The sequence below is a fragment of the Alternaria alternata genome, assembly GCF_001642055.1.
Source record: "Alternaria alternata strain SRC1lrK2f unplaced genomic scaffold CC77scaffold_6, whole genome shotgun sequence".
NCBI lineage: Eukaryota > Fungi > Ascomycota > Dothideomycetes > Pleosporales > Pleosporaceae > Alternaria > Alternaria alternata.
The window spans coordinates 1,036,742-1,062,910 of record NW_017306195.1 but is presented as its reverse complement, the minus strand read 5'-3'; the positions used below and the strand labels follow the sequence as shown (position 1 = coordinate 1,062,910).

General features: G+C 49.9%; 12 protein-coding genes across 12 annotated transcripts; 6 read left to right on the top strand and 6 right to left on the bottom strand.

Moving 5' to 3' along the window:
• Window positions 1–115: 115 nt before the first annotated feature.
• On the bottom strand, window positions 116–1,896 carry CC77DRAFT_1059641 (MFS general substrate transporter; the record flags this gene model as incomplete). Its single annotated transcript, XM_018528262.1, has 6 exons — window positions 116–370; window positions 420–594; window positions 668–1,052; window positions 1,114–1,298; window positions 1,349–1,569; window positions 1,642–1,896. The coding sequence occupies 6 exons, from the start codon at window positions 1,894–1,896 to the stop codon at window positions 116–118; spliced, it is 1,476 nt and encodes a 491-aa protein (XP_018388183.1).
• Window positions 1,897–2,753: 857 nt separating this feature from the next.
• On the top strand, window positions 2,754–4,964 carry CC77DRAFT_959188 (tannase and feruloyl esterase). The gene is made up of 3 exons (XM_018535566.1): window positions 2,754–3,311; window positions 3,376–4,294; window positions 4,349–4,964. The coding sequence occupies exons 1-3, from the start codon at window positions 2,920–2,922 to the stop codon at window positions 4,658–4,660; spliced, it is 1,623 nt and encodes a 540-aa protein (XP_018388182.1). The 5' UTR covers window positions 2,754–2,919; the 3' UTR covers window positions 4,661–4,964.
• A 75-nt stretch (window positions 4,965–5,039) lies between these two features.
• On the top strand, window positions 5,040–6,492 carry CC77DRAFT_746108 (hypothetical protein). Its single transcript, XM_018533049.1, has one exon. The coding sequence runs from the start codon at window positions 5,200–5,202 to the stop codon at window positions 6,409–6,411; it is 1,212 nt and encodes a 403-aa protein (XP_018388181.1). The 5' UTR covers window positions 5,040–5,199; the 3' UTR covers window positions 6,412–6,492.
• On the bottom strand, window positions 6,348–8,285 carry CC77DRAFT_1018742 (hypothetical protein). The gene is made up of 2 exons (XM_018524683.1): window positions 7,693–8,285; window positions 6,348–7,624 (listed from the first exon to the last, which is right to left on the bottom strand). The coding sequence occupies exons 1-2, from the start codon at window positions 8,168–8,170 to the stop codon at window positions 6,573–6,575; spliced, it is 1,530 nt and encodes a 509-aa protein (XP_018388180.1). The 5' UTR covers window positions 8,171–8,285; the 3' UTR covers window positions 6,348–6,572.
• A 657-nt stretch (window positions 8,286–8,942) lies between these two features.
• On the bottom strand, window positions 8,943–9,907 carry CC77DRAFT_931168 (HET-domain-containing protein; the record flags this gene model as incomplete). The annotated part of the gene is made up of 2 exons (XM_018534200.1): window positions 8,943–9,528; window positions 9,600–9,907. The coding sequence occupies 2 exons, from the start codon at window positions 9,905–9,907 to the stop codon at window positions 8,943–8,945; spliced, it is 894 nt and encodes a 297-aa protein (XP_018388179.1).
• A 591-nt stretch (window positions 9,908–10,498) lies between these two features.
• On the top strand, window positions 10,499–11,936 carry CC77DRAFT_1018738 (DUF292-domain-containing protein). Its single transcript, XM_018524682.1, has 3 exons — window positions 10,499–10,584; window positions 10,647–10,757; window positions 10,876–11,936. Exons 1-3 carry the CDS (start codon window positions 10,573–10,575, stop codon window positions 11,674–11,676), a joined length of 924 nt encoding a protein of 307 aa, XP_018388178.1. The 5' UTR covers window positions 10,499–10,572; the 3' UTR covers window positions 11,677–11,936.
• Window positions 11,937–11,965: 29 nt separating this feature from the next.
• On the bottom strand, window positions 11,966–15,027 carry CC77DRAFT_959178 (DNA mismatch repair protein). The gene is made up of 2 exons (XM_018535565.1): window positions 14,799–15,027; window positions 11,966–14,744 (listed from the first exon to the last, which is right to left on the bottom strand). The coding sequence occupies exons 1-2, from the start codon at window positions 14,952–14,954 to the stop codon at window positions 12,099–12,101; spliced, it is 2,802 nt and encodes a 933-aa protein (XP_018388177.1). The 5' UTR covers window positions 14,955–15,027; the 3' UTR covers window positions 11,966–12,098.
• A 1,320-nt stretch (window positions 15,028–16,347) lies between these two features.
• Window positions 16,348–17,527, top strand: CC77DRAFT_959173 (hypothetical protein). Its single transcript, XM_018535564.1, has 3 exons — window positions 16,348–16,864; window positions 16,919–17,137; window positions 17,193–17,527. Exons 1-3 carry the CDS (start codon window positions 16,357–16,359, stop codon window positions 17,498–17,500), a joined length of 1,035 nt encoding a protein of 344 aa, XP_018388176.1. The 5' UTR covers window positions 16,348–16,356; the 3' UTR covers window positions 17,501–17,527.
• Window positions 17,528–18,393: 866 nt separating this feature from the next.
• Window positions 18,394–21,107, top strand: CC77DRAFT_746079 (glycoside hydrolase family 3 protein). Its single transcript, XM_018533048.1, has 2 exons — window positions 18,394–18,762; window positions 18,812–21,107. Exons 1-2 carry the CDS (start codon window positions 18,657–18,659, stop codon window positions 21,082–21,084), a joined length of 2,379 nt encoding a protein of 792 aa, XP_018388175.1. The 5' UTR covers window positions 18,394–18,656; the 3' UTR covers window positions 21,085–21,107.
• Window positions 21,108–21,129: 22 nt separating this feature from the next.
• On the bottom strand, window positions 21,130–22,282 carry CC77DRAFT_1029770 (Di-copper centre-containing protein; the record flags this gene model as incomplete). The annotated part of the gene is made up of 5 exons (XM_018526542.1): window positions 21,130–21,353; window positions 21,432–21,817; window positions 21,864–21,960; window positions 22,014–22,166; window positions 22,264–22,282. 5 exons carry the CDS (start codon window positions 22,280–22,282, stop codon window positions 21,130–21,132), a joined length of 879 nt encoding a protein of 292 aa, XP_018388174.1.
• Window positions 22,283–24,072: 1,790 nt separating this feature from the next.
• Window positions 24,073–24,883, top strand: CC77DRAFT_1059630 (hypothetical protein; the record flags this gene model as incomplete). Its single annotated transcript, XM_018528261.1, has 3 exons — window positions 24,073–24,271; window positions 24,322–24,500; window positions 24,554–24,883. The coding sequence occupies 3 exons, from the start codon at window positions 24,073–24,075 to the stop codon at window positions 24,881–24,883; spliced, it is 708 nt and encodes a 235-aa protein (XP_018388173.1).
• Window positions 24,884–24,917: 34 nt separating this feature from the next.
• Window positions 24,918–25,949, bottom strand: CC77DRAFT_1059629 (hypothetical protein; the record flags this gene model as incomplete). The annotated part of the gene is made up of 5 exons (XM_018528260.1): window positions 24,918–25,171; window positions 25,226–25,310; window positions 25,362–25,480; window positions 25,541–25,663; window positions 25,715–25,949. 5 exons carry the CDS (start codon window positions 25,947–25,949, stop codon window positions 24,918–24,920), a joined length of 816 nt encoding a protein of 271 aa, XP_018388172.1.
• Between the last annotated feature and the right edge of the window lie 220 nt (window positions 25,950–26,169).

The window sequence follows — 26,169 nt, the reverse complement described above, 5'->3', positions numbered from 1 at the left end:
CTCATGTGTGGGATTTGTCATTCTCTTTTTGGAACTAAAGTAGATTGTTGTGCGACTGCCATAACATTGAAGCATTTGTGCTTCGAAGATGTCTTGGATTGTAGTTACAGTAATCTTAGACGGTGTATCGGAAGAAAGAGGCATTATCACCTTTGTCTGCCTCCGCTTCTTGTTCACAGAGTGTGTACTCCTGAGGAGGCTTATGTTTGGAATCCCTTATGCTGTTTTCTCTCCGCAAATACCACGTCATGAACGAAGCCAGCAACACAGTCAAACAACACAACGCGAGGAGGATGCCATGGCCAGTATGGTAATGAGGGGCATCGCGGGCCTGGAAGATGAACCCTGAGACTGCGCCACCCATGTTGCCCTAGTACATCATCAGTAAAGGATAAACAGTCAACAAGGAATAGACCCACCGTTCCGATCTGCATAGCAATGGCTACACCTCGTTTTACAGATCCGCCAACGTTGTTACTGTTCCAAGAGGTAATCTGTGGCACGTTTGGATAGATTCCTAGCAATACTAGGAAACAAGCGAAGTATTTGACACCGTTTGTATCCACAGTAAGGAGAATGATGAATCCGACGATGCTGTCACTAAGTTAATTTCGCTACGATGTGGAGTACAGGACGATCATGGTCGCTTTCCCGGTGGGAGACTTACGCGAGTGTAGCAAGTCCGATGACGAATAGGCCACGTATTCTGAGTCTGTCGGCAGCAAAGCCAATGCCAACAGTGCCAAGACACGCAAGGAAATAAGGCGGTACTGTAAGCAGCTGAGCAGTCTCATTTGTGTACCCCATACCCCGAATTATGGTTGGCAGAAAGATCGAGATGGAATAGAGCGGTAAAAAGTTGGTGAAGGTGATGAGACAATGCACAAGAATCCTCCAGTCGGTAAAGGCATCCTTTATGAATTGAGTGCGGAATTCGTTCGACAGAGCCGTGCTGTCATCTTTCAGGCGTCGTATAACTTCAGTCTTTTCCTTCTCGGTAAGAAACTTAGCGGTATCGGGGTAATCATGTAGATATTTGTAAGAGATTCCGGCTAATATCAGTCAGCGAATATGTCAAACTTAGAGATATCGACGAAGAGAATTCGCTCTCACCAACTATGACAGTCAGGATACCCTCAAGGATGAAGATCCATGCCCAACCATTGAGCCCAGCGATCCCATCCATTTCCATAATGCCACGCGCAAGGAGGCCTCCAAAGGCACCTGCAGCAGTTGCGGCGGAGAAGAAGATCGCAATTCTGGAACCGCATTCATGACGACGGTACCATAAGGTGATGCTATGGTTTGTTAGCAAAAACCGAAACAGCAAGACATTATTGGTACCCACTAATAAGCAACACCAGGGAACAAGCCACCTTCAGCAAGACCAAGGGCCATACGTGCAGCCAACAGACCTCCAAAGTTGTGCACTAGGCCCATGAGGGTCATGACTATGCCCCAAGCAACCATGATTGAGGGGATCCAGATCGACGGCCGGAACTTTTTCATGGCGAGATTGGACGGTACCTCGGAGATGATGTAGAAAGGGAAGAAGACTGAAACTGCAGTCTATCGTTTCGCATGTGTATGAGTTAATTCCTTGAACTGCAAGACCATGGAAGGATAGTGGAGTTCACTCACAGCATAATCCCATCCAGTCATCCCTAAATCTTGCTCAAGGCCGGCTAGTCTAGCATTTCCGATGTTCGATCGATCGAGAAACGAAAGCAGATACATCGTAGAGACTAGAGGAAGGATAGCGATATCCAACTTCCGGAGGAGGCGCCTCGTCTCCATCGTCGTGAAAGCGATGGTTTGGTCCGGCGGTTCTGCAACTTCAATCTTCTCTATCTGCGTCATATCGATAGAACGTGATTTGATATCTGTATTCTCCATTTTCGATGAATTTGAGCTTCGTGGCGAGTGAATTGGAAGAGCTGGATGGAAGAGGCCTTCAAGGTATGGTACAGTTCCACTAACAGCGCACAGCAAGTCGTTTGACAACAAAGTCTTATAGATATCCGATCTCCATGTAGAAGCTACTGAGCCAAGCCATCAATGAGGAGTAGAGGAGGGTTACTAAGGACATGCCAAGGCCGTGCCCCGGGTGCCAAGTGTTCAAACCCGAGGGTGGCGCTCAAAACCTGGACACACTGCTGTGGTCACTGAGCAGGGTAAGACCCTCGTTACTGTTCGTATGACCATGACTGGGGTTTGATTTCGACGCGAAATGGCACCCACAGTGAGCCCGACACGAGAAAGTTCCAAGGTTATACCCTTCCTCGGATCAGCCAGAAGAAGCAATATGAAGGTTCACTTTTAGCGTTGAGGCAAGTTTCAGGTACGTGGGCGAAGCTCCGGTACTTCGAACTCTAGGGTTGTCGAGCCCGTCCAACTGGATTAGTATCTAGTCTTGAAGATCTTCTGTGTTCACGTGCGTGCCACGCAGTCAACCACCTTAACGCCTGGCCATAACAAACTAAGGCCGTAGAACAGCACAGAATAGCCATTGTCGCCCAACCCATCAGCAAAATGCTATCAAACCCCCTTCAATCATGCTCTTTTACAGATGTCATCTTTCTTAGGCATGTAACCACTACAGGCAACTAGCTAGGTCTTGCCGAGAACATACTAAATGCTATCTGATCAACAAGACCTCGACACCATTACGTCACAGAGTTTCAGACTCTAGAGAGGTCTCCAATATTCCAAAGATGAGGAGCATTTTCCGTGTGCCGAAATGAACTACCATCGTACTGACGCTTATTGCTCTAGATACTCGAACGCGGCCGGCCTATTGTTGCCGAGGTCCGTCTTTGTTGATCTCTCTCCGATGACGGCAAGTCCGCGAAATTTCGTGCGCGAGTGTAGTGCAAATAGTACTTACACATTTATACCAAGAGCAAAGTGCATTGGAGAATGAGACAACATCATTTGCTGTATTCGAGCTTGTTCTCATTGCGTATATCTGCTATCATGGCTTTATCTCCAGGAGCCAGCAACTGCACAACACAATCCATTCCAACTCCCGAGATTTTTGGTGCCAGCATCATCGGACTTGAAGCTCACTTAGCATTGGACTATGTCCCTGACGGTGTTACTTCGTATTGGCCAAATCACGGCCCACTTCCCACCGATATTAAGGTCGACTTTTGTAACGTTACAGTTACTCATACGCACCCCGGAAAAAATGACACGCTACGTACTCAAATATGGCTTCCTCTGGATCCTGACTGGAATGGTCGTTTCACAATGGCTGGTGGTGGGGGTTGGTCTGCGGGATTCAGTTCATCGTTCGCCAACATGTACGGGTCAGTTTTGCCTATGTACGGATCGCATATGAGACGTTTACTAACTTCGTATACCCACGTTTAGTCAAGTGACTGGAGGCTACGCAAGTGCGACCGTCGATGGCGGAGTAGAACATGAGAATGGATCTTCTGTAGCAGAATGGGCTCTCACTAGCCCTGGCAACGTCGACTATAACGCACTCCAGGATTTCGCATTTAACGGACTTATCGACGGTGCATTGATTGCAAAAAGCATTATCAAGACTTTCTACCACTCTCCCCCTACGTATTCGTACTGGGATGGCTGCTCTCAAGGCGGTAGACAGGGTTATCTTTTCGCACAAAGATTTCCAGACGTTTTTGATGGAATCGCAGCAGCCGCGCCCGCCATCAATTGGAGTCCATTCTTCTTTGCCGGAACGTACCCTCATCAAGTGTTCTACGAACTCAACGCGACTGGTTTTCCGCACCCCTGCGAGTTTGAAGCTCTTGAGAAAGCTGCTATAGCGGCTTGCGATGGTCTTGACGGGTTGATTGACGGGTTGATCTCGGATCCAGACAAGTGCTACATCGATCCACGAACGCTGGTTGGATCCGCAGTTAACTGCAGTGCAACTGGTGGGCCTTCGACTATATCGGCTAATGCTGCCATAATTATGGAAGCGGTTTGGGAGGGGCCTCGTACGCAAAATGGGTCCTTTCTTTGGTACCCAGCAGGCTATGAGGTAAACGGCGGTTCACTAGAAGCTCCTGGTCCCGAAATCATCGGCAGCACCTGCAACAACGGCACCTGTACGCCCCTGAGAGCTACACTGTTTACGGATTGGATCAAGTATTTTATCGAAAAAAACCCGGACTACAATTTGAACAATATGACCCGCGCTGAGTGGGTGGAAGATTTCGTAGCAGGAGAGCGGGAGTACAAATCTATCATTAATACTGATTTTCCGGATCTTAGCGGGCTTCGAAGATCAGGAGGGAAGCTTCTTACATGGCATGGACTGGTAAGTACTGTTCAAACGTCTGGACTATACAAACGACTGACATTTCTTGTGAAGGCAGATGGGGCAATACCATACGGAGGAACGCGCGATTACTTCGACCGGGTATCTGTTCTCGATCCTGAGTTAAGAGATTACTACCGCTATTTTGAAGCACCAGGCGCGCGTCACTGCATAGATGGACAAGGCGGTTCTCCACATGAGACATTCCAAGCTTTAGTTGATTGGGTTGAGAAAGGCATTGCACCTGAGACACTTACTACCCGGAACGCGGAAGACAAAGAGCGTCTGCTTTGTTTGTATCCAAAGAAAGCTGTGTTCAAAGGCAATCCTTCGGAGTATACCGCTCAAGACTTCGTGTGCGAATAGCCTATCAGCAACCGGATCCACAATCCCTCACGAAATAATGTGCGGTAGCCCTTGCGAAAAGCACTTTGAGCTTAATCTCAATAGTGCGGTAGCTTTCTAGATAGAATCCGAGAGTCCAGGGTTTCTTCCATTTGTATCCTATCAGAAACGGTGATCATGTTAACGCGATGCACGTTGACAGCTTGGCTGCGACTTAGCTGTAAAGGTTTGTTGACTCATCTTGGTACATGATAACTAGATAGGGAAGAACAAGGTTATATTCTGTTGATAACCCTTTCTCACAAGTAGAGAATGGTAAAAAGGGTTGCGGGATGTCACTTCAATGCCTCCCAGGTGGCTGGTGAGGCTGATTCGCGTAGTGACGTCACGCGAGTTACTAGCGCGAATGAGTCGAAATGACTATTGGATGTTCATAGTGAGTTGACTACCGTGAAGCTGAATATCACGTAAGCTGTGTGTATGTTGTACCATACAAAGTCTTCTCTCAGCACCGGATTTTCTCCCAAACCACGGATTCCTGTCAGCAATTGAGCCAAATTATGGAGTACCCACAGATACCGGGAACCTCAGCACTTCAATACGAAGTTCTACCTACCATATCAACAGATGGACCTCTACCAGAAGCGCTGACTTCACCAAAACCTCCTGGTTTAGGCTCTAAATCTATATTCGCATTTTGGAACTCTGGTATTCATAACTTACCTCCCAATCTCCTACGCAATGTCATCGCTTGGTACCGTCGCTTCTCACCACTAGGATGGACCATCTACGTACTTGACGTCGTGCCGGATTCTTCACTCAATGTAGCTAATTACATCGATACCGAGTCGCCTTTAGTGGTACCAGCAGCGTTCACGCGCGGCACCCTGAACGGACACTATGCTGCACAACACACCTCAGATCTCATCCGGTATCCACTCCTGCTGAAGTACGGTGGCGTATATCTCGATGTCGGGATTCTGCAATTTGGGGACCTGGACCAGCTATGGACTAAACACATTGTCAACCCGGACTCCCCATACGATTTCGCCGGTTTCACAATGGGGTCGGATCTGCAGATCGTAAATTTTGCGCTTATGTGTGGTGCGAATAACCCGCTCGTACAACGCGCACATCATATCCTACTTCAGGTCTGGAAAGGCAAGACAAACACGACTGATGCGCACACCCACCCAATGGTGTCACATGTCCCTCTTATGCGTGTGCCACAAGAAGTTATTGTAGAAGAAGAAGGCCAAGAAAAGATGGTCATCAACGACGAAGCGATGACCGACTACGCAGTCCAGATTCAGTGCATGCGATCGGCGCAAGGTTGGGTTGATGAAGGAGATGGCTGGGATGGACCAAAGTACGTCAGAGAAAAGTGCTGGCTGTTGAGCATGATGGACGGCGCTTTCGCACACGAGCAGATGACGAGCTGGAGCGGACAACGACAATTCGATCTTCTCAGTCTTCCATTACCCAAGCCAGGTGAGGTTGAGACCGACGATCAAGCATTTGCAAGGCGTATCGTAGAGAAGTTGGTGGCTGATAGCTGGTGTCTCAAACTTGGACACGGGTTCTCGGCAAAGCTTTTTGGTGGTGATACGTTGGGCATGCTTTGGAGGAAGCATCCTGGCAGCGACTGTAGAGATGGAACGTACGCTGGTTGGTTACGGTGGGCAGAAGTGAGTTGTTGTCGCGACGAGGAAGTTGTGCCTATGGATGTTCCAGTATATGAACCTACCATGCGAGCGAAACTGTTATCATAGCCTACTGGGTAGCGATTGGAGAAAGATGAGGGAGTTGCGAAAGGGAAGTCGAACTAATAATGCATTACTTAGCGTAGCGCCTAAAGTTTTAGTACAAAACTCCGTCATAGCATAAGGGAAGCGAATCTACCAGTCTTCAGCATTCCTCTTTGACGCGTATCCTAACGCCATCCTCTGCTTTCAGGTTTTCGAAAACTCGGGTATCGAGTCGCAGGCATTTCGTGCACGGGTGCAGCTTCATGCGTCATCATCTCCGACGGCTGTCGCGACACTTGTTGCACAGGTGAATGTGGCTGCCCGTCGATCTCGCTGACGGGAGGACCCTCCTTAGCGCGGCGATTCCGCCTGAATAACAGAAAGCCGATCGTACCAAGCAGAGCAAGTCCCGCAACACCTCCAACCACACCGCCTGCTATGGCACCTGTATTCGTGGACTTCTCAGGTGTTGGGGTAGGACTCGCCGGCGTCGTGTTGGTAGGCGTGCAGATCACCGTAGGGTCCGGCGACACGTCTTTCGCGTCGGCTGCGACAGCTGGAGCGAGTTGGAACTCGCTCTTGGCGTAGTCTACAAGAAGGTAGTTAAAAGTTAAGAAGAGGCCTCCAAGAGTACTATCCACATCCCCTGGGTCGCTTGCTCGGGTATCCGATATCGAGGCTTCGAGCGTGCTGTCGTTGGTGATGGCATAACGACCGTACTGATCAGACCCACGTAGTGGCGCGAACAACTCCTTATTGGGTATGGTTGACTGGTAGCCACCTGCCAGTGTCACAACGAGGTCGCCCATGGGGCGGTTCGACACATTATAATGCATCTTACCCGGATACGCAGTCTCATTTTGCCCAGTATATACGCCGAACGCCTGCGCAATCGCCGGAGGGAACACGAAACGTTGTGTCGACGGCTCAATACATGCGATCAGCTCATCGCTACCATCTGGTATGAGTGGCCGGTCCTGATACGTCAGATTCGTGACTGTGACCTGTAAAGGACAAGCTCGTTCAAGACTCCATTCGCCAATTGGGAAAGTGGTGAAGTTCGACGCTGGATCGACCCGCGCGCGATCATATCCACCTACAACGAGCAGACCGTCATGTGGATCGATGCCTCTGCTGCCGCTCCAAAGACCGAAGACTTGTGATGGCGCGACACCACCTGCGACCGCCGCGCGAAGGAATGACGAGTTCGTGCCGAGTGGCAGACCGGACTGTATACCTGTATACTAAGTCAGTGTCACTTGTCCGCAAGTCAGATTGGACAAGGCGCATTCATGGAATTCTTACCTCCCCATACCTCGCTATCCATCACCAACGGAAATCCATCAACATGACCATTTTCTTGAAACGCGACATCATCGTTAAAGTAGACATAGCCTCCTGTGTCGTCTTCATCATCAATCTGGCTACCATTCCATTGGCTCTTAATCGATACAGCATATGATGTCGACTTAGTCGAGTCGAAAGCACCGCCGAGACCTCCAATACAGCTGTCGTTGGTCGCAGAACCGCAGTTAACAACATTATTAATGCGCGTGTTGTTGAGCGTAGTCGACGGCCGGAAAGCGAAGATCTGGTGTGGAGTTCCAATTCCAAGTTCGATACCACGCGCGACACCAAGACCGTCTTGCGTGACGCTCAGGTTGGCCCAGGTAAGCGTAAGAGGCGGGATGTCGCATTGCGCACCTACGAGACAAGGCTGTACGATGAAGAGAGCTGCAAGGCTGAACGTAAAGCTACTCAGTATGCGCCATGATGGAGCCATGGCGTTGATGTGGGCAAAAACATGCGCGTGCCCAATTGACTCGTCTGACAAGAGTATCGGGGTGAGTTCGTTGGGCAGAGAAGGAGAAGTAAGCAGACAAAGGGACTAGATAGCGCGAGGTAAGCAGGATGTGAGTTGTGCGTCGTGAGACGGCCCCCAAAGAGATGTCTTGGCAACATGCTGCTGTTATGCATGGTGATAGCAGTGGTTTCTGTGATTGGAGTTGTATGCTGGTGGCGCAACTCATTAAGCCTAGGTGGCTGCATGGTCAGCCTGAAACTTCGTTTAATCAGGCTGGCTTACATGCCGATCCCTTACTTCATACTTGAGATTTGAAAATACACCGTATTCGTCCAATCTAATTTCCCCACTGCTGTGCATGTGCGCCGCTTTTGGATGAACCAGAGGGAAGTGAAACCACTCCGCTTTGTGCTTTTACTACATGCACAATCCACAAATATCCTATACAGATTAAGAAAAGCAGACTCAGGAACAGAACCTTCGATCTTGATTGGAAAATCGACATGCGATATCAAATCGGCTCAAATTAGATGTTCAGCCCTCTCCCCACGTTGGTCAACTATGCCTCGGTCAGGCAAATTTGGCCATGTGACAGGATGTTGCTGTTTATCTCCATCGCTCGCCTGCTTAAAAAATAAACTCTAGTCAAGCTGCTCGATAGTTCAGAGCTAACAGGCTCGCCAAATCTGCTAGAGATCGTTCTGGATTTCAGATTCATACCGTAATGGTATCAGAAATATCGGAGTAGTTTTTACAATTTGCTAGATGGTACACGGAACGATGGTTGCGTCTCTATATACGAGCGCATATCTGACAGTTTTTGGAGCGGCGGGGGCGGCGGTGGTGGTAGCTGATGTTGGAAGAAGGGCGGATGTGGTGGTGGAGGTGGCGGGGGTGGCGGAGGTGGGTTACCCATTGACTCATGGATAGCTTTCCGTAGCCGAATCAAAACCTTCTTCTTCCCCTCTCCATACAATACTGGCAACTGGATATCAAAGATGCCAAAGAGACAATATGCTGCGTCTTCTTCACGCTTAGTTTGCCGCTTTCGTGCCCAGGACATTCGGTCGTCAACGCTGTACGAGAGGAAAGACCTTTTCTTCCAGAATATCTCTGTAGGTATGCCGGTGGCAAGGTTGATCTGTTGCGAAAGAGATCCTTTGTTCCCGAGCATGTTCCAATCCGCAGAGAAGAATTCGACTGTTATCGGACAAAGCAACTCCTGGAGAGTCCAGCCGCGAGTGAACCATCTACTCTTTTGAAAATCTGACTTCCAATGCTGATTAGCTAATCCATTCCGCGAAGACCAAACGTCTGCGAGGAAGACGTAACAAATGCTTTCTCTCCCAACACTCGTTAGTCTTATGCTCAGAATGTGCCACGAACGAGGCAATCTTGAAATTCTTACCGTGCATCTCGATACCATCGGGACATCGAGTTGATGGCTTCTGTAAGCTCCGCGCTGCTCGTCTTGTCTATGCAACAAGTGTCAACCCAGAAGTAATCTAGACCATCAACCACAGCCTTGTCTGCACAGAAACTGAGCTTGTTATAACCTCCTCTTAACTCTGCGTTGCCCTCCATCAAATCTTTATAGGTGACTTCTTCTCCATCGGTGCCCCAGGTGTGTGAAAGGATCGCATACGGGGGTATATCTATCCCAAGGTACTCGTTAAGGCTGAAGGTACCGTCAGGCTCCAGGCGTAAGAGCCGCATCGTAAACGGACGATCAAAGGATAAATATATCTCGAACGTGTACAATCGAGATTACAACATATAACACACGCTGAGAACGAGAGTGAAGGAAGTGGGGTTTAAACATTGGAGCAGCGATCGAATGTTAAGGGCAGTCAGTAGGCAGAGTAAGCACAACGCGGCTGTGCGAAAGGTCGCGGACATGCATGATTGCGCCACCACAAACAGGCTGGCAATAGTGAACTGAGAGAAGGCATCTTGAAATCATCAACGCGGTAAGTGAGTGCTCCGCTTCGTCGGATTGCTTGAGATGGAGACACAGATTGTAACGTTGTTTAGTCTTACGATCTGCGAGATGATGAATACGAGATGTGAGGCACTGACACTTGCGAAGGCTGGACGTCTCGTAGGCCACCGGCCTTTCTCTGAGTGAAGATGCTGTAGTCATGTTAGTGGGGATGATGAGGTGGATGACTTGATCGGGGGAACGGGCCGCCTCTATTGCACCGCCACCGCCACAACCGATGAACCCCACCAAGACATGCCTACGCGTGTCCCGCCTCCAGCTTCCAGCCCGACCACTAGCTTCAACCTACACCAGACGCCTGCACAACAAACCACCACGCCGTCCACCCAATCGCCAGATACCCGGTTTTCGCACTGAACAGAACAAGATGGCGCCCGCAATGTCATTAGTCGTACGTCCCTTCCACATCCACCAAGGAATCCACTATCGCGCCAGGAACCTAATGCGGGGCAGAACAAGCTCAAGGTGCAGCTCAAGCTGTCGATATCGCGGCTACGTATGGTGCAGCAGAAGGATAGCGCAAAAGTAAAACAGCAAAGAAGAGAAATGGCGCAATTGATTGAGGTACGTTGTCATCTTATCTTGGTCCGATGCGCATTTCGTCGCGTGAACGCAAGGCAACAGCGCATTCCCAGATATCGTAGTATCCTGCCCCGTGTCACTTGTGTTGACCTTTTTACAGGTTGGCAAAGTACAGTCGGCGCGCATACGCGTAGAGAACATAATCCGTACCGACATCACCACCGAGCTACACGAGATCCTCGAACTCTACTGCGAGCTTCTACTCGCGCGCTCACAGTTGCTCGAATCGCAAGTGTCCTCCTCAAACACCACCTCATCCGCTTCCACGTCGACACTCCTCGACCCAGCCCTAGAAGAAGCCGTCCGCAGCATAATATACGCCGCACCACGAACCGAGATCAAGGAACTACACACCGTCAGGGCGCTGTTAGTAGACAAGTTCGGAAAGGATGTTGCAGTGGCCAGTATGGAAGGAGAAGGCGTGGCAGAGAGGGTCATGAAGAAGCTAAAGGTTGAGACACCGAAGGAGGAGCTGGTCGAGGCATACATGACGGAGATTGCAAGATTCTACGGAGTACCGTATGGCACAGCCAAGAGTGAAGATGAAGAAGATGACGACGACGATGAGCCATCAGGTGGTGTAGGCGAAAAGGCGGAGCTCGAAGAACCTTTACCAGCCGACGACGCAGACCCCAGTACAAGCAAGAAGGCAGAGGAAAGGGAAGCGCTGGCAAAAGCCTCGACACCCAAGAAGCTGGGACCACAAAGTCCGCTGCGCGTCGTACCGCCGAGTCCTAGTACCGATAATGTAGCGCCTAGGTTGAAGTTACCAGGAAGTGCGGCGGCCAAGGTAGCAAAGAGCGAGGCGAATACGAAGAAGCCGGCAAAGAAGGAGGATGGGCTAGGCAGAATCCCGGATGTGGATGAGCTTGCTAAGCGGTTTGCTGAGCTGAAGCGATGAAACAAATAGAGAAGAGAATTTGGTTCTTTTTGATCGAGCCTGGCTGAGTTACAATCCAGTGCTCTTCACATCTTGCTCAGGACTGCCGCATCGGGATGCGCGCCTCCGGGTGCAGGCAGTCTGTACTGGAGGCAAGTAATATGATACACCATCATGGCCATGCGCTTGGGGATGAGAAAAAGCGCATAGCATTAATTCATCAAGTCTCTAGCTTTTACTCTTCACAACAATCATTTACAGAAGAGCATGCAATATCATGAAAACCACATGTTCCTGGAACCTCGATAATATGTTATACGTATGAATTACTGGTATCGTGCAAATGCGCTCACTATTGAAGTACCGTTATGATCAACCTTCCGTAGGTTGGGTGCAAGAACGTTGTTACATGCCGAAACGCCGGTCAGGTATGTACCTGCCACTCACAAGGCCTGAATGCCCTTGAAGAACCCATTCGCCATGAGCTTCGGGTTTTCCTTGACCAGCTCCCTCATCCTCTCTACTTGTTGCTTCTTCGTTAGCCCCTTGCTCTGTACCTCTTCCTTCCACTTCGCCAATACTTCTTTCAGCATGCGACTTCCGTCCTCCACCTCCTCCTTACTCGCTTGCACGTAACCTTCCTCATGTTTACCTGCAAAATCCTCTAGTTCATCTGCTTTCCGCTTCGCCATGTTAATGACCTTTTGTGGGAAACGGACGAGTTCTGCGACGTGGATACCGAAAGACTGATCTGAGAAGCCAGGTTCGACTTTGTATAGGAGAGTAACTTCGCGTTTCTTCTGCACAGCGGCGGCGTCCATGTCGACGTCAGCATCTGCATCACCATTGGCAGGAGCAGTGCCTTCTGAGATGTGGGCTACGACGTGTAGATTCTGCACCTGTGGATATGTGTCCACTAGCGCGGTCAACTCATGGAAATGCGTGGCGAACAACGCGAAAGCACCAATTTCCTTCACGATGTATTCGGAAATCGCCCAGGCAAGACCAAAACCATCGTACGTACTTGTTCCGCGACCAAGCTCGTCGATGATGATGAGCGACTCTTTTGTTGCAGATTTGAGAATGTTTGCTGTTTCCAACATCTCGGCCATGAAGGTTGACACACCCTTGATCTGGCTGTCGCTTGCACCGACACGGGCAAGTATACAGTCAAAGATGGTCAACTCAGCTTCTGAACATGGGACGAAACAGCCGATCTGTGCCATGAGAGCGATGACGCCAATCTGGCGGATATATGTAGACTTTCCACCCATGTTGGGACCAGTGATGATCAGGAATTCGCTGGAGTCGCGTACGAGTGAGACATCATTTGTAATGAAGGATATGTCGTCTTGCTGCTCCATGCAAGGGTGGCGTGCCTCTTTCAGTACGGTGTTGCCAGTGCCGCGCGCGTGCATTGTGGGTCTGACGTAGGAGGTTGGTGCGTGAACAGAGACGTGGGCGAAGGAGACGATGACATCGAGGTGTGCGAGCACGGCGGCAAGTTTCTCGACGACGGGGACGTAGGATGATGCTACTGAGACGACTTCATTGACGAGACCGGATTGAGTGCGGTTGTAATTTTCGGAGAGTTGGTCGAACTCTCTTCGCTTTTCCTGTAGTGTGTTGGTGGTGAAGTAGACACCGTTCTTCTGTGTCGAGATCTCCTGGTATTGCTTCTTTTGTCTGATACAGCCGGCTTCGTTACGAGTCAGTCGGAAGCACCAGCCATTGACCTTGTGGTTTTCCAGAAAAAGCTTCTTATCAGTGTCTTGATTGAGGTCATCGCCCACACGCATATGCTCTGACTCCATGTCGCGCTTGAGCTTATCCAGACGCTTCCGGATAGTCTTCAACGATTCATCGAACTCAGGTTTGATGATAAACTCGTGGTTGTCGAGCGCTTCGAGATCCACTGTCGTCTCCACCATGTCTTGTAGTCCTGCGAATGCTGTCATGTATTGGCGGAGCTTATCTGTGTACTCCGCATCGAGCGGCTCCTTGTACTGCTCGTCCATGACCGCTTCAAGGGAGCTGAGAAAGCCTGGTAACCGGATGACGACTTGATATGCTCGCACAACATCTTCCAAGTTTGCGGCCTTGCGTTGAAACTTCTTTGCAAGTCGGTACAGATCTGGTATTGAACGTAAGTGTTCTTCTTGCATCGTCTGTCTCAGCTCAGTGTCGTTGACGAAGGCCTCAACCAGCTGCTGCCGTCGCTCGATGTCCTTGACATTCATCAGAGGCTGCTTCAGCCATTGTGCTAGTAGTCGGCTACCAGTAGGTGTCTTGCAGTGGTTGAGTAGCCCGTACAAGCTCATGTTCTTTGCGCCGTCTCGTGGTCCAGGCATGAGGTTGAGTGCTTTCAGCGCCGCAGCATCGAGCTTCATGTATTGTGAGAGGTCGTGTTGGTAGAGTTGGTATTGTCCGAAGTTTGAAGAGTCTGACATGACTCCTAGGTACCGGATCAAGCATGCAGCCGAGCCCATAGCTAGCTTTAGGTCTGTCAATGGCAACGAGCCAGCTGCCCGTTCGTCCTTCAGTAGCCGCGGGAGATCCTGTTCGATGTCCTTTGTGCCAAAGTCCGTCGCCGACCGCTCTGCTACCGCACAACCGCAGTTGTCGGCGATGGTCCGAAGTTTGCCCAGCTCCACATCCTTCTTAGATGTATCGACCTGTATCAGGCACTCTTTTACGCCCAGCTGAATCAGAAGCGATTCGAAGTTGGAGTAGAGGTCGTTGTCGAGGAACTCTGTGACGCCAAGCTCTCGTACACTTGCGTCTGCGAAGCACACGCCCACATTGCGCGCTTCTGATGCTTTTGCTGACACTTTGACCGCTAATATTATTGGTGCATTCTCGATTTGACCACCCAGTTCGTCTTCTAGGTCCTGCAGATTACCGGGTGAGGCCTGCTTGACCACCTTCCAGTCCATCCGCTTGCCTGTAGATTGCCATATCTCGATACGTTTGCTGAGTCTGAAGAGTGCGTCGCGGAGGAAGTTGCGGAAAACGGTGATGGTCATGGTAACCGATTCCAGGCCCGGTTCCCGTCCCAGCTTACGGATGACGGCTGTAGTTTTGTAAACCTTGGATACGTGTCAGTATCGTGATTCGTCCCCAATTGAGCTATGTGCCCTTACTGTGTTTGCAATGAACTTGGCATCTTCGCCATGGGCGCTGTAGTAGTCACCCCGGTCGAAGATGCGCACCGTCTCGTCATCTTTGTCAGGCAAGTTGCGGAAGAACTTGCAGAAGCCTGACTCGTCCTCCTCTTTGATTTCTGGTCGGGATGCCATGTCGATATGCTGTGAGGACCGACGTGAGGTTGTGATGTGAAGGGAAAGAGTGAAAGCTGAGATGATTGGGCGCGCCTTCCGTTAATTGATGGAGGCGCGTCTCAGAACGCGTAAAGCTCGCGCTAACTCTTATCGATAACGCCATGGTCCATGCTGATCCCATGCTCCTCTTCGCACATCGTCATCAACACTTTCTACAACTTACGTGCGGTTGTCTTAGTTCGTCTCGATGCTTGTTACTTTTCATGCCAACAGCATGCGCAGCCACTTTCAAGATACCGAAAGATGTCTCAGATCCGTGCATCAGCACTCTTAGCAATTCTTGGAAGTCGGTCAATTTAATGCCTAAGAGAAACGACCGTTGATAGGTTTGACCAGACGCAATCTCAAGATGACGGAAACCACTGCAGGACCTCAAACTACAGAACGGTGAAAGAAGTCAGCATTGGCATACCTTGACTTTGGTAAGATGTATGGCCCGCAGGAGAAGGCGGAAATCTATGACGGACCCTTATGCTTTGGGTCCATTGTAGTCAGGGTCTTGTCGCCATAAATTCGCGCAACTAAGGGGACACTGTCATTTACACATGGCATGCGATTCGCGAACCATCTGCTACAACTGGAGAAGTTCATGGAATCGAGCTTCGTGCCACACGTACCACTCCTCTATGAACTGCTGCTTACGTTGTACCTAGCACCCTTGGTCCGCTAGAAAGAGTGTAACGTGATTATACGGCCTTTCTATGATAGACATGTGAAAAGACAGTCGAGAAGAGGGTGATTACTTTACCTCGCTGCACCCGCCCATAGAGTGTCGTGTACCGTACAGCCACGCCGGTTCTGTACATTCAGAGTATGCGCAGTCTCTTGGCCATGTCCCAAAATCGAAAACAACACCACAGTTTCTTATCGCGACGATGAGAAAAAGTTCCAATTATGGAATGCGGTACCGCACGCTTGCGACTCGGCCCAAGCCCTTGGCGGTTCAACCAGCGTCAATGAGGCCGAAAAGTTCCTCGCCAAGCTGCCTGGGCGCAACGAAGCGCGAGAAAGAGCCGCAACACATTGTTGCTTAGTCGGGGGTATGCCCGATAGTTTCCTTCTTGGGCGCGACGAAATTGAAAGACAGAATATCCGTAGGTAGTTCGGTTTTCGGAGATGTGCTGGGGATCGCGCGGGTACATGTCGGAAAGTTGAAACAGAACAGTCTTGTGGTACTTACTGTATTTAATTCGATGGAGACTTCCATTTGATCGTCGGTGTTGAAACTTTGATCTCTTTGCTTCGGTCCTGCTGCGCAGCTTCGTCGTGCGTCTCCTTACGAATCACCTCAGCCACGACAACAAATATGGCCCACAGATCAACATCACCAAGACATGTACTGCCTCATACCCTCTTGCCAATGCATCTGCAATCGACCCCTTCCTCTGGGACAGCAACCCCTATTAATGCTGTCCCAACGACTCTTTCATCGATACCAACTCAACAACAAGCTTACAGCATGCACCAGTCACCGAACAATGCATACACTCCACAAGAGTCCTTCGAGCTCGTCTCGCGCATGGGCGTCAAGAAGGCGTACATGCGTATCGACAAGAGCTTTCTCAGTGCCTGCTCGGCTGGCATGATACTGTCCTTCGCATGCGCAACGCTCATTTCAACCAACACGGCACCGTGGTATCAGGAGAATGCACCAGGTCTCCTCAAGACAATTGCGGCGCTCGTGTTTCCATACGGCTTGGTCATTGTGCAGATGACAGGAAGCGACCTGTGTACAGGCAGCTTCATGTACACAACTGTTGCAGCACTGCACAGACGACTCAGCATATGGCGGATGTTGAGACACTGGGTTGTGACCTTCTTTGGAAACCTTGCGGGAAGTTTATTTGTGTGTTGTGTCATCGTTGGGTGTAAGTCTCCGATAGTAACCGTTATTTGGGAGATGCGAGGCTGACTTGATGTAGACGGTGGACTATTCGATGGAAAGTTATATCGAGAAGAGTCGTTGCACTTCGCTTACAAGAAGCAAGTTGAACCAGAGTGGTACCAAATCTTCCTGAAAGGCATCGGCGCGAATTGGTTGGTGTGTCTAGCATGCTTCCTTGGGTGTTCCGGTCGGGACTACGTGTCCAAGGTGGTGGGCATATGGTGGCCGACGTTTGCATTCGTATCATTAGGCTTCGGTAAGTACTGCACCTTTGTACCTACGCTCAGAAATAAGCTGACTGTGTGTACCAGATCACGTTGTGGCCAACATGTTCCTGATACCCAACGCCATCTTCCATGGCTCACCCGATATCACCATTGGCATGTACATCGGGAAAGGCATCGCCCCTGCGCTGCTTGGAAACATTGTGGGTGGCGGCTTGTTCGTCGGAGTTCTCTACTGGTATCTACACCTTCAGGGTCAAGACGACATCCTCATTGACGGTCATCGCTATGAATCGCTGAGGAGACCATCACAAGACTTGGGGAGATGGGTGAGGCTCAAGGATAGGAAAGAGGTATCTGAGAGTCAGGAGCAGGTTTGTCGGGAGCAAGTCTAGAAAAAGCTGTGATATGGTTGCAGGAAGTGTGTCAAACCTGAGGACTCGATTTGGGTTCCGCACAGCTAAGCGATTTGACGTCAACGTTGGTACGTGCGCACATTCATCGGCTTTGACCGCGAGAACACCAACATCTCACTTCATCCTCATGCGCAAAAGCGTTAGTTTCGAATATGTTACCATTAGAACCATCAACCGAAACATGTTCTTCTATATTTCTGGTCGCTTTTGTGCCTGTGGACCCTGAACTTGCGAATTTTCTCTAATCCGCGTCACTGCGCTTAGGGGCATGATTCACGACAACGCCATGTAAGTTACGGCGGACATTGCCACGTCTAGATCAGGTCTGGCATGGGGAGTGGAGGCTGGGCTCGCGACCCTCGTGCGTGTCTTCTTGCCCGCGATACGCAAGCCCGACATTCGTCTCTGCCCATTAGAGAACGCATGTTTAAACGCGTAAAGGTATGTCTGGCGTTCTACAAGCGCGTCCCAGCTTCTCGTGTTTTCCTGACTATACATCAGATGGTATCTAATGTACACCGCGATCTTGGCACTTCCGCTCAACAACTAGCAACTCCCATATCGCCAATGCCGCATGGAATTCTGAGAACCCCGTCCGTCACCACGTAATTGCTCATCCAGTGATGACGAGGTCCTGGTGTTGAATGTCATCCGTGATTGGTGAGCGATACTAGCCTTAGTCTTCATCTGAGCACGGGCCAAGCATTCGCAACGATGCATACGCGGCGCCACAACGCTAATCCAACAACATCGAGGCATCAATTTAGAGATGCCCTGCCATTATGGGACCTGGAAAGGCCTCGTCCTAGTCGACTAGCTTTTTCGGTATCAGATACTCCGCAATGCACGGAAAACCTAGCCAAGCTGTCGCAGCACTCGTCAGCACGTTGATAAGCCTTTAGCCGGAAAGCGTGAATGCGCCATGAAGCTTGTCCTACAGTTGCGATGCAAATTTGACGATGTTGCTTAAGATCGTAGACGGCGCTCAGTTCTTGAGCCTTTCCTACCACATTGCCAATCATTCGCTCGTCTCTTACATTCGCTTATTGCCATACTCTCTTTTTCTCATCCCTCTGTTCTTCAATCTTGGTTTTGAACACCTTGTATCGCTCAAAACACGGGAAAACACCTTACCATGACCATGAAGATCGATCTTTGGCTTCTTGCTGCTATCTTTTTCGGTGCTGCTGAAGCTGCCGTCTCTTCGAACTACACTGAAGCTAGACTTAGCTCTGGTACCAGTACGTGCCCCTCCAACTATCCTCAATATCTACTGATGATGTGCTCCAGTCAAGCTCGGTAGCTGGCAGAGCGCCTACGATAAGGCTTCCGCATTCGTTGATACCCTCAGTTCCTCCGATAAGCTCTCCATAATCACCGGAGGTAGTGCTGGCAACTTCTCCGGTCTTGAGATCCTCGATTCATCCGCCAACCCCATCAATTACTACTATGTTACCGCTTGGCCAGCAGGCATTGCAATGGCCATGACCTGGGACAAAGCCATACTCGAGGGCCAAGGTCAAGCGTTGGGGGCAGAATTCAAGGGAAAGGGAGTCAATGTCGGTTATGCTCCCACTGTACAGCCTCTTGGACGTTCGCCCTGGGATGGACGAGGCGGTGAAAGTTATGGCCCTGACTCTTATTTCTCTGGCATTATGGGCGGCGCATTAGCCAAAGGAATGTTGGCTAGTGGTGTTATTCCTGGTGCGAAGCACTACGTACTGAATGAGCAGGAGACCAATCGTCAAGGCTCGAACAGTATGGGAGGTGGAATGGCTGGAGGCGTTGGTGGCCCCGGAGGCAACTCCACGGATGGTGACGCTGGTGGCGCACCCCCCGGTATGCGACGTCGCCAGGACCTCGCGGACAACTCCACGGCAGCTTCCTCCGAAGCCTATAGTGTTGTAGTCGACGACAAAGCTCTCCACGAGACCTACCTCGCACCATTTTACGATACAGTCAAGAACGGTGTTGGTGCTGTCATGTGCGCAATGAACCGTATCAACGGCACTTACGGATGCGAGAACCAGGACACACTTTCAAGGCTTCTCAAAACTGAGATGGGCTTCCCTGGCTTTGTCAACCCAGATGCAGGCGCTCAGAAAACAGGTGTTGACTCCGCAAATGCCGGGCTTGATTACGGTTCTTCGTCCTACTGGAGTAATGCCACTCTCATTGCTGGAATAGCCAATGGGACCTTCACCGAAGATCGTCTAAACGATATGGTCATCCGTAACCTCATCGGTTATTTTCGCCAAGAGCAAAACATCAACTACCCGACACATGCAGGCTATACAGATCGTGTCGATGTGCGTGGCAAACATGGCGAATTGGCACGCAAATATGCGGCAGAATCATTGGTGCTTTTGAAGAACACTGATGGTGCTCTTCCACTTACCAAAGCTCAGCGTGTCATATCCATCTTTGGCAGTCATGCCGCTCCACGCAACGTCGGACCAAACACTGCTCTCACCGTTCAGTCTGGTGTGGCCGATACCATGGAGGGACACATGACCCAGAATGGTGGTAGTGCAATGTCTTCGAACGCGTTTCTGGTCACTCCTTTCCAGGCTTTCAACGAACGAGCCGAATCAGATGGTTTCATGCTCAAGTGGTGGTTGAACAACACAGTCGTTGAGAGCTCAGGTGGAGGTATGATAATCAGCGATGGTGCTGGTACGGAGATTCAGGAAACCACTCTTGGTATGGCGGACGGCTCTGATGCCTGCATCGTCTTCATCAACGCTTGGGCTGGTGAAGGAGGTGACAGGAGTGAGCTTGCAAATGCGGAGCAAGATCATCTAGTCAACTATGTGGCGGACAACTGCAACAACACTATCGTGGTTGTCAATACTGTCGGTCCGCGCCTACTTTCCCAGTGGAACGACCATGAGAATGTTACCGCGATCCTATACGGTGGCCCGCTCGGTCAATCTTCCGGTCATGCGATCAACGAAGTATTGTTTGGCGACGTCAACCCTTCCGGCAAGCTTGTGCACACGCTCGCCAAGAACGAGTCTGATTACGACTCCAATTTCCAGATCAGCGAAGCTTCCGAGATTGACTTTACCGAAGGCAACTTCATCGACTACAAGTACTTTGATCAGCAGAACAAGACAGTCGGTTACGAATTCGGGTTTGGATTGAGCTATACCACTTTCGAGTACGCATCTAACATCACCGTCACTTCGGACACCGAGAAGTTATCCGAGACCTACGCATCTGGTGCACTCGCTGTTGGCGGCCGTGAAGATCTCTGGGATCTCGTTGCCACTGTAAGCACCACCATTACCAACACGGGCCGTGTCGCCGGGGCGGAAGTCGCGCAACTGTATGTCGAGTTCCCTGCTGCAGCTGATGAGCCAGTCAAACAACTGCGCGGCTTCCAGAAGGTCACGGTCAAGCCTGGTCAGACCGAGAAAGTGCAATTTCAGCTTCGCAGGAGGGATCTGAGTGTATGGGATGTCGTTGCGCAAGAGTGGGCGGTTGTGAAGGGGGAGTACAAGATGCATGTTGGAGCTAGCAGTCGCGATTTGAAAGCTGCTGCAACGATGCAGGTGTGAGGAATCAATTAATTGCAGGCTTGACTGACACAGTCGCCTTTTGTTCTAGTATGTATAGCAAAATATACCCGATCGTACATTCAAAAGTTCTGAAGCCTTGATATCCGGCGCCAGACCTCCAATCGAGACAATATCATCGACACTTACTTGCTCTTTGGACCTGAGCTTAAAGCTGCCTGTGTACTTGTATTGTCGTCGTTGTAAATCATGTTGCTGCCACCGCCACCAAATCCTGTCAATTTGCCCATGATGGAGGAAGAATATTGGATCTACCAATGTATTAGCGAAACTGTTCTCCATTTCCAGGAACGTGAACAAAACGGTCAAGAAGAATTGGAAGCACCTACCATTAGGCGAGGTGAACAATCGAAAATCCCCCATAATAAACTTCGGTATCGCGATATGCGTGCCATCTTCAAATTTGACAAGAAATTCATAGTAGTCGTCTTCTTCCATAAGAGCCTCAATAGCGCTCGGCCGAAGGTGCTGCGATAGGCTCGCAACGGGTTCATGCTTAAATGAGCCGAAGTCGCGAGTCAGACAGTGAGGCGCGTATGTAGCACCAGCGAGTGAAACATTGACATTAGCGAATGTACCGTCTTTAATACAATGCGAACATGGAAAGAAGGCGCTGGGTTCCGCGCTTTCGCGGCCGTTGCCGGAAAAGCCATGGTCGAGATCCCAGACTGGTGCAGCAGAGAGGTTTTGCCAGTCGAGCGTCCAGTCCCAGTACCTGGATAAAGTTGGTAACGATACGTAGCTCAAACATTTGTACTCACGGAAGCTCTCCTTTATAACCACACTCTGTCACCAACGCTTGATGATATATATGGATGATGTAACGGTGCCAAGTGAGAAATGATGCCGCAAAGTGGACTAATGATACGTGTCAGTTATAGAGTGACTCTGACTCGACATTCTGTACTTACTGTCATCGTTAGACTGGAAGTGTACGTATGGAAAGTCATCCCAGAGGGTATGGTTCATCCCGATTCTCGAAGGCTTTGTTCGTAGACAAAGTACAGCATTCGTATACGCATGCCTCTCGAATTCGCTCAGACTTCGCCACTCGCGTCGTATGGCTGGTTTGGTGCATGTGTTATCAACCGTCGTGGTCTTGTCTTCCAATACTCTTCTCGAGAACAACCAGCTGCCACCGAAGCCAAAGAGTAGACTAACGATGCAGAGACATATGCATGTGCAGGGACTTGGTGTTCTCGCTTTTCCTCTACTCTTTTTATCAAAAGGCTCGCATGTTGATGCTTCGTGTTCGAAATGAAAATCGTCGCATTGTTCTTGAGGAGACCCTTTGTGAAGTGGTAGTAGTGTCTCTTGTTCCATGTTGCCTAGGGACTACGAACAATGGATGGTTGAGGGGAGCCCAGCGTATAAAAGGCTCCGCGGCACAGCGAGTGGCATGCGCGATGAACATGGTGGCAGACTTTAGACGGAGAGCTGCATGGTGCATGCATGAGACTACCTTACTAGGTATGGTAGTTTAGTGTTGCCCTTTCTCTTGCATGAAACGAAGGATGCCCATGTGCCTATTATCCTTTTGACATCAGCTGCGGCATTGAAGACGATCCCATTCTTTACTGGAGCATCATACACATGATAAGTGTTTTTGTTCACTTTATTTAAGGCGCTTAGATAGTGAGGAACTGAGTCGGGAGCCAGGTAAAGCGTGTCGCAAAGTGCGATGAGCCAATAGAAGAGCGGAATTGCTGCCCTCCGTGCTCCCCACTTTCCGTTTTCCGTCTCGAAGCTCCGCATTCCTTCAAACCAACATCACGCAACACACACCCAGACACTTGTGGAGCACGCTATCGTCAGATCGCCCATACACACATCACGATTGACTTTCAGGTCATTTGGATACAGTCATCTCTCACTCTATTCCATAACATTATTAAGATTCTCTTCACGCATGGGAACAAACACGACTTGCACGTCCATCTGCTTCAAAGCAAGTCGTAGTCTCATTCAAATCATGTCCTGCGTACAGAATAGTCGACGAATCGCCCTGTCAGATTCCTGCCTTCAAGTTCATCACTGTCGTCTGCCTTTCTGTCTGCTTTCGACTGTCATTCCTTCCTACGCCATTGGTACACCATGCCGTCATCGTCATCGCTAGTAGTGTGTTCCCATACGATAACAGGCTTGAACCCCGGTGCCGTCTCCGCTACAGAGACAGCAGCAGCATCTATTACTAGATTAGCATGAACAGTGTCCCGAATCATTATCACAACTCACCGCGCTTGGGTTCGACGGGCAGAGCACTGACGTAGAAGGCGCAAGCTGCCAGGCTGGCGAAAATAAGAGTAGAGAAATGCATAGTTGTAGTGGTACGAAGTGGAGAGATTCGAATGCTTTGCCAAATTCTGGATTGGAAAGTGCTGGCTGGGGTGCCATGTACTGGGCTTCTATACTCATGCATCTGTTGAAGCTGAAGCATGGTCATGAATATTCGATAAGAATCATCTTCCTTTGCTTTGTACTGCATTACATTACATTGTACACGTCAACGAGCTACTGCGACTGATCCTTCGTTCTGACTCGAAGGCTGAGTCGCTGCGCTGACGACCTGTCTATACTGATGATGAGGTTGCTGTGCCGCAATGGTGGCTTTTGGCGCTAGACGACCATGATTAGGAATGGTCCAATAAAGTAACAGCCGAACCCTGCTCCTGGCTCAGCGGCGCTCGCATGGGCCGTCAATCGCATCCGCCTCCAGTGCTGACCAACGGTTTGCATCTAACAGTCGCCGAATCCGACGATTCGGGAAACCCCTTACAGAATCCTGATCCTCCAATCCGGACAGCGCACCGGTCTTGTGCTTGCTGCTTTTATGTACGATAACGTGCAGGAGGACAACTTGCGCAAGAGGCGATAGTAGATGATAGCATTCGTTACGAGGCATTTCCTGGATTGATTCATATGCAACTACATGCATCATTTGCGTGGTTTCGATACTGACAATCTAACAAGATGGCCAAATCCGAAGGCTACCTGCCCATCTCTTCCTCCGAACTTGATATTGGTGTTCATCCAGCCGAAGCAAAACCCAAATCCAGATTGCAAAAGACTGTTCAAGGCTCCGTGATCGTTTTGAGCGTACTTGCGGCGCTCGGTCTTGGTTATTCATTTGGGTTGCAACATTCTTACGCTGCTACAGCCACCACGATACGTTGGTTTCACATGGTCTACAATACAAATTCATAACTCACGCTCATACAGTACCCGCTGGTGACGTGCATTACTACATGCAATTCAACAAAACATTTCCACAACGTCCAAATGAAGAGAGCGATGCAGCCTGGGCGTCCTTGTTCCCAGAGAAGTTGGGCTTCGTACAGCACCCTGAGCTTGCACCAGATGTAGCCAGTATCGCCGTCTTCCACGAGCTACATTGCTTGGTAAACCCTCGTTCTATTCTTTTGGATCTACCCAAGAGCTGACAGTCTGCCAGAACATGCTTCGGCAGGCGTTCTGGGCTTCTGTAGACGGAAAACTGGCAGAAATGGGAGACGAGTCTCGCGAAAAGAATCATCGCACAAGTCATCACCATGTCCGCCATTGCTTCGAGTACCTCCGACAGTCCCTCATATGTCTTGCAGACTCAAACCTAGAGATGATGAACTATACTGCACGAGGTATCTCTGGGTGGCAAACTGAGAGGACCTGCAGAAACTTCGAGGAGTTAAGTGATTGGTCAAATGAATGGGGAATCACAAGGAAGGAAGCGCTGCACAACCATGATCTCGCACAGAACTTTGTCGATGAAGGAGATGGAGTATAGAATTGTTGTATTGGATACTTCATATGATATGACGTTATTCATGTGGTTTCGTCCTTTCCGTGATGTGTTCAGAGCCAACATCCTCGGATTTGACTAAAACCCCTTCGGCGAAGATGTCAATAGCGCGAGATTTGGTCCATTTCATCAATGCGTCGAAGTCGACGCATTGATGTGAGGCCCAGCTCCGGGCTGTCACATCGTTACCATCACCAGAAAGGTACGTGTATGTACCCAACGAAACATCACCTCTGCACATGATGCTTTGGCGTAAAGTCTCAATGCAATGATCTTGAAGACGATCAGTCAAATTAAGCCAGGGCAGACAGCTCGGGGTGAACTTACTGACGTGCCGCTCCAACTCACTGCGAGCGAGACCCTGCACATCTACGAAATACGTCTCTTTGTATACCCACTGACGTATCTTTTTCTAAATCCAGTGAGATTATTGCTCAATAAACGTCTGAAGTCGTATACGTACTAAGTAATGAAGTTCATGAGTCATGAATATCTCCGATGCGTAACCGGAGCCATCAGCTAACGGCAGAGATGTGACATTATAGTATGCCAGGTCTTCTTCCGAAACTTTAATGACCGTCCCTTCAAAAGGTTGTTAGATCCTGGTAGTGTGTGTTCGGAGAGTCAAGAGAATGTACGTACCCTCGAGCAGCCCGTGCCAGGCTTGGTCGAGTTCTGGGCTTGGAAAGCCTGCGAAAGGCGTACCCGCTACCGTCAGAGGAAAGACACGGCTATCCTGACGAAAAGCTCCTGATTTCTCCATAGCTGCCCAGTGTTTTTAGTATATGATACAACAATGAGTGCTGGGAAGCATACCGGGGAAAAGCTCAGGTCTTGCTGAGCGAATTCCGGCTTCCAAACGCCCATAGCGAACTCGTAGTTCAACGTAGATGGCCCCTAGAATAAGGTAGGCAAGCACGCAGACAATAGCTACTAATCGCATAGATATGTTCTTTCGGCGGCCAGTCCTCCTGCGAAATGGTGTACTTTCATCATCGGAGAGCGCGTACACCGATCCGGTGTCCTCAATCTCTTTGTTAAACTGCGACATTGATGTTTCGTGCTTTGAAGCACAGAGGCTTCAAGACAGCCTTTTGACTACTGTATATATGGATAGAGTATTTTGCTAGAGGTCCACATAATTGCGAATCGTCACCTGGCAGCGTTCAGGAAGTGTTAGCGTTAAAGCGGCGTCTTGCGGAACACATCTCGGATACTCCGCGGACCATCCCGACAGGAGATAGCCATCCCTTCGCCTCGGCTGCACGAGG

Bases quoted from the DNA above. Each gene is read 5' to 3' on its own strand.
- CC77DRAFT_1018742 (XM_018524683.1), bottom strand. From the start codon at position 8,170: ATGGCTCCATCATGGCGCATACTGAGTAGCTTTACGTTCAGCCTTGCA. The intron at 7,625-7,692 runs GTAAGAATTCCA...CTTAGTATACAG, and splicing joins GGATAGCGAGGTATGGGGAG to GTATACAGTCCGGTCTGCCA.
- CC77DRAFT_959173 (XM_018535564.1), top strand. From the start codon at position 16,357: ATGCATCTGCAATCGACCCCTTCCTCTGGGACAGCAACCCCTATTAAT. The intron at 16,865-16,918 runs GTAAGTCTCCGA...GACTTGATGTAG, and splicing joins GTGTTGTGTCATCGTTGGGT to ACGGTGGACTATTCGATGGA. The intron at 17,138-17,192 runs GTAAGTACTGCA...TGTGTGTACCAG, and splicing joins ATTCGTATCATTAGGCTTCG to ATCACGTTGTGGCCAACATG.
- CC77DRAFT_746108 (XM_018533049.1), top strand. From the start codon at position 5,200: ATGGAGTACCCACAGATACCGGGAACCTCAGCACTTCAATACGAAGTT.
- CC77DRAFT_1018738 (XM_018524682.1), top strand. The intron at 10,758-10,875 runs GTACGTTGTCAT...ACCTTTTTACAG, and splicing joins AAATGGCGCAATTGATTGAG to GTTGGCAAAGTACAGTCGGC.
- CC77DRAFT_959188 (XM_018535566.1), top strand. From the start codon at position 2,920: ATGAGACAACATCATTTGCTGTATTCGAGCTTGTTCTCATTGCGTATA. The intron at 3,312-3,375 runs GTCAGTTTTGCC...ACCCACGTTTAG, and splicing joins TCGTTCGCCAACATGTACGG to TCAAGTGACTGGAGGCTACG. The intron at 4,295-4,348 runs GTAAGTACTGTT...TTTCTTGTGAAG, and splicing joins TTCTTACATGGCATGGACTG to GCAGATGGGGCAATACCATA.
- CC77DRAFT_959178 (XM_018535565.1), bottom strand. From the start codon at position 14,954: ATGGCATCCCGACCAGAAATCAAAGAGGAGGACGAGTCAGGCTTCTGC. The intron at 14,745-14,798 runs GTAAGGGCACAT...CACGTATCCAAG, and splicing joins CCAAGTTCATTGCAAACACA to GTTTACAAAACTACAGCCGT.
- CC77DRAFT_746079 (XM_018533048.1), top strand. From the start codon at position 18,657: ATGACCATGAAGATCGATCTTTGGCTTCTTGCTGCTATCTTTTTCGGT. The intron at 18,763-18,811 runs GTACGTGCCCCT...GATGTGCTCCAG, and splicing joins TAGACTTAGCTCTGGTACCA to TCAAGCTCGGTAGCTGGCAG.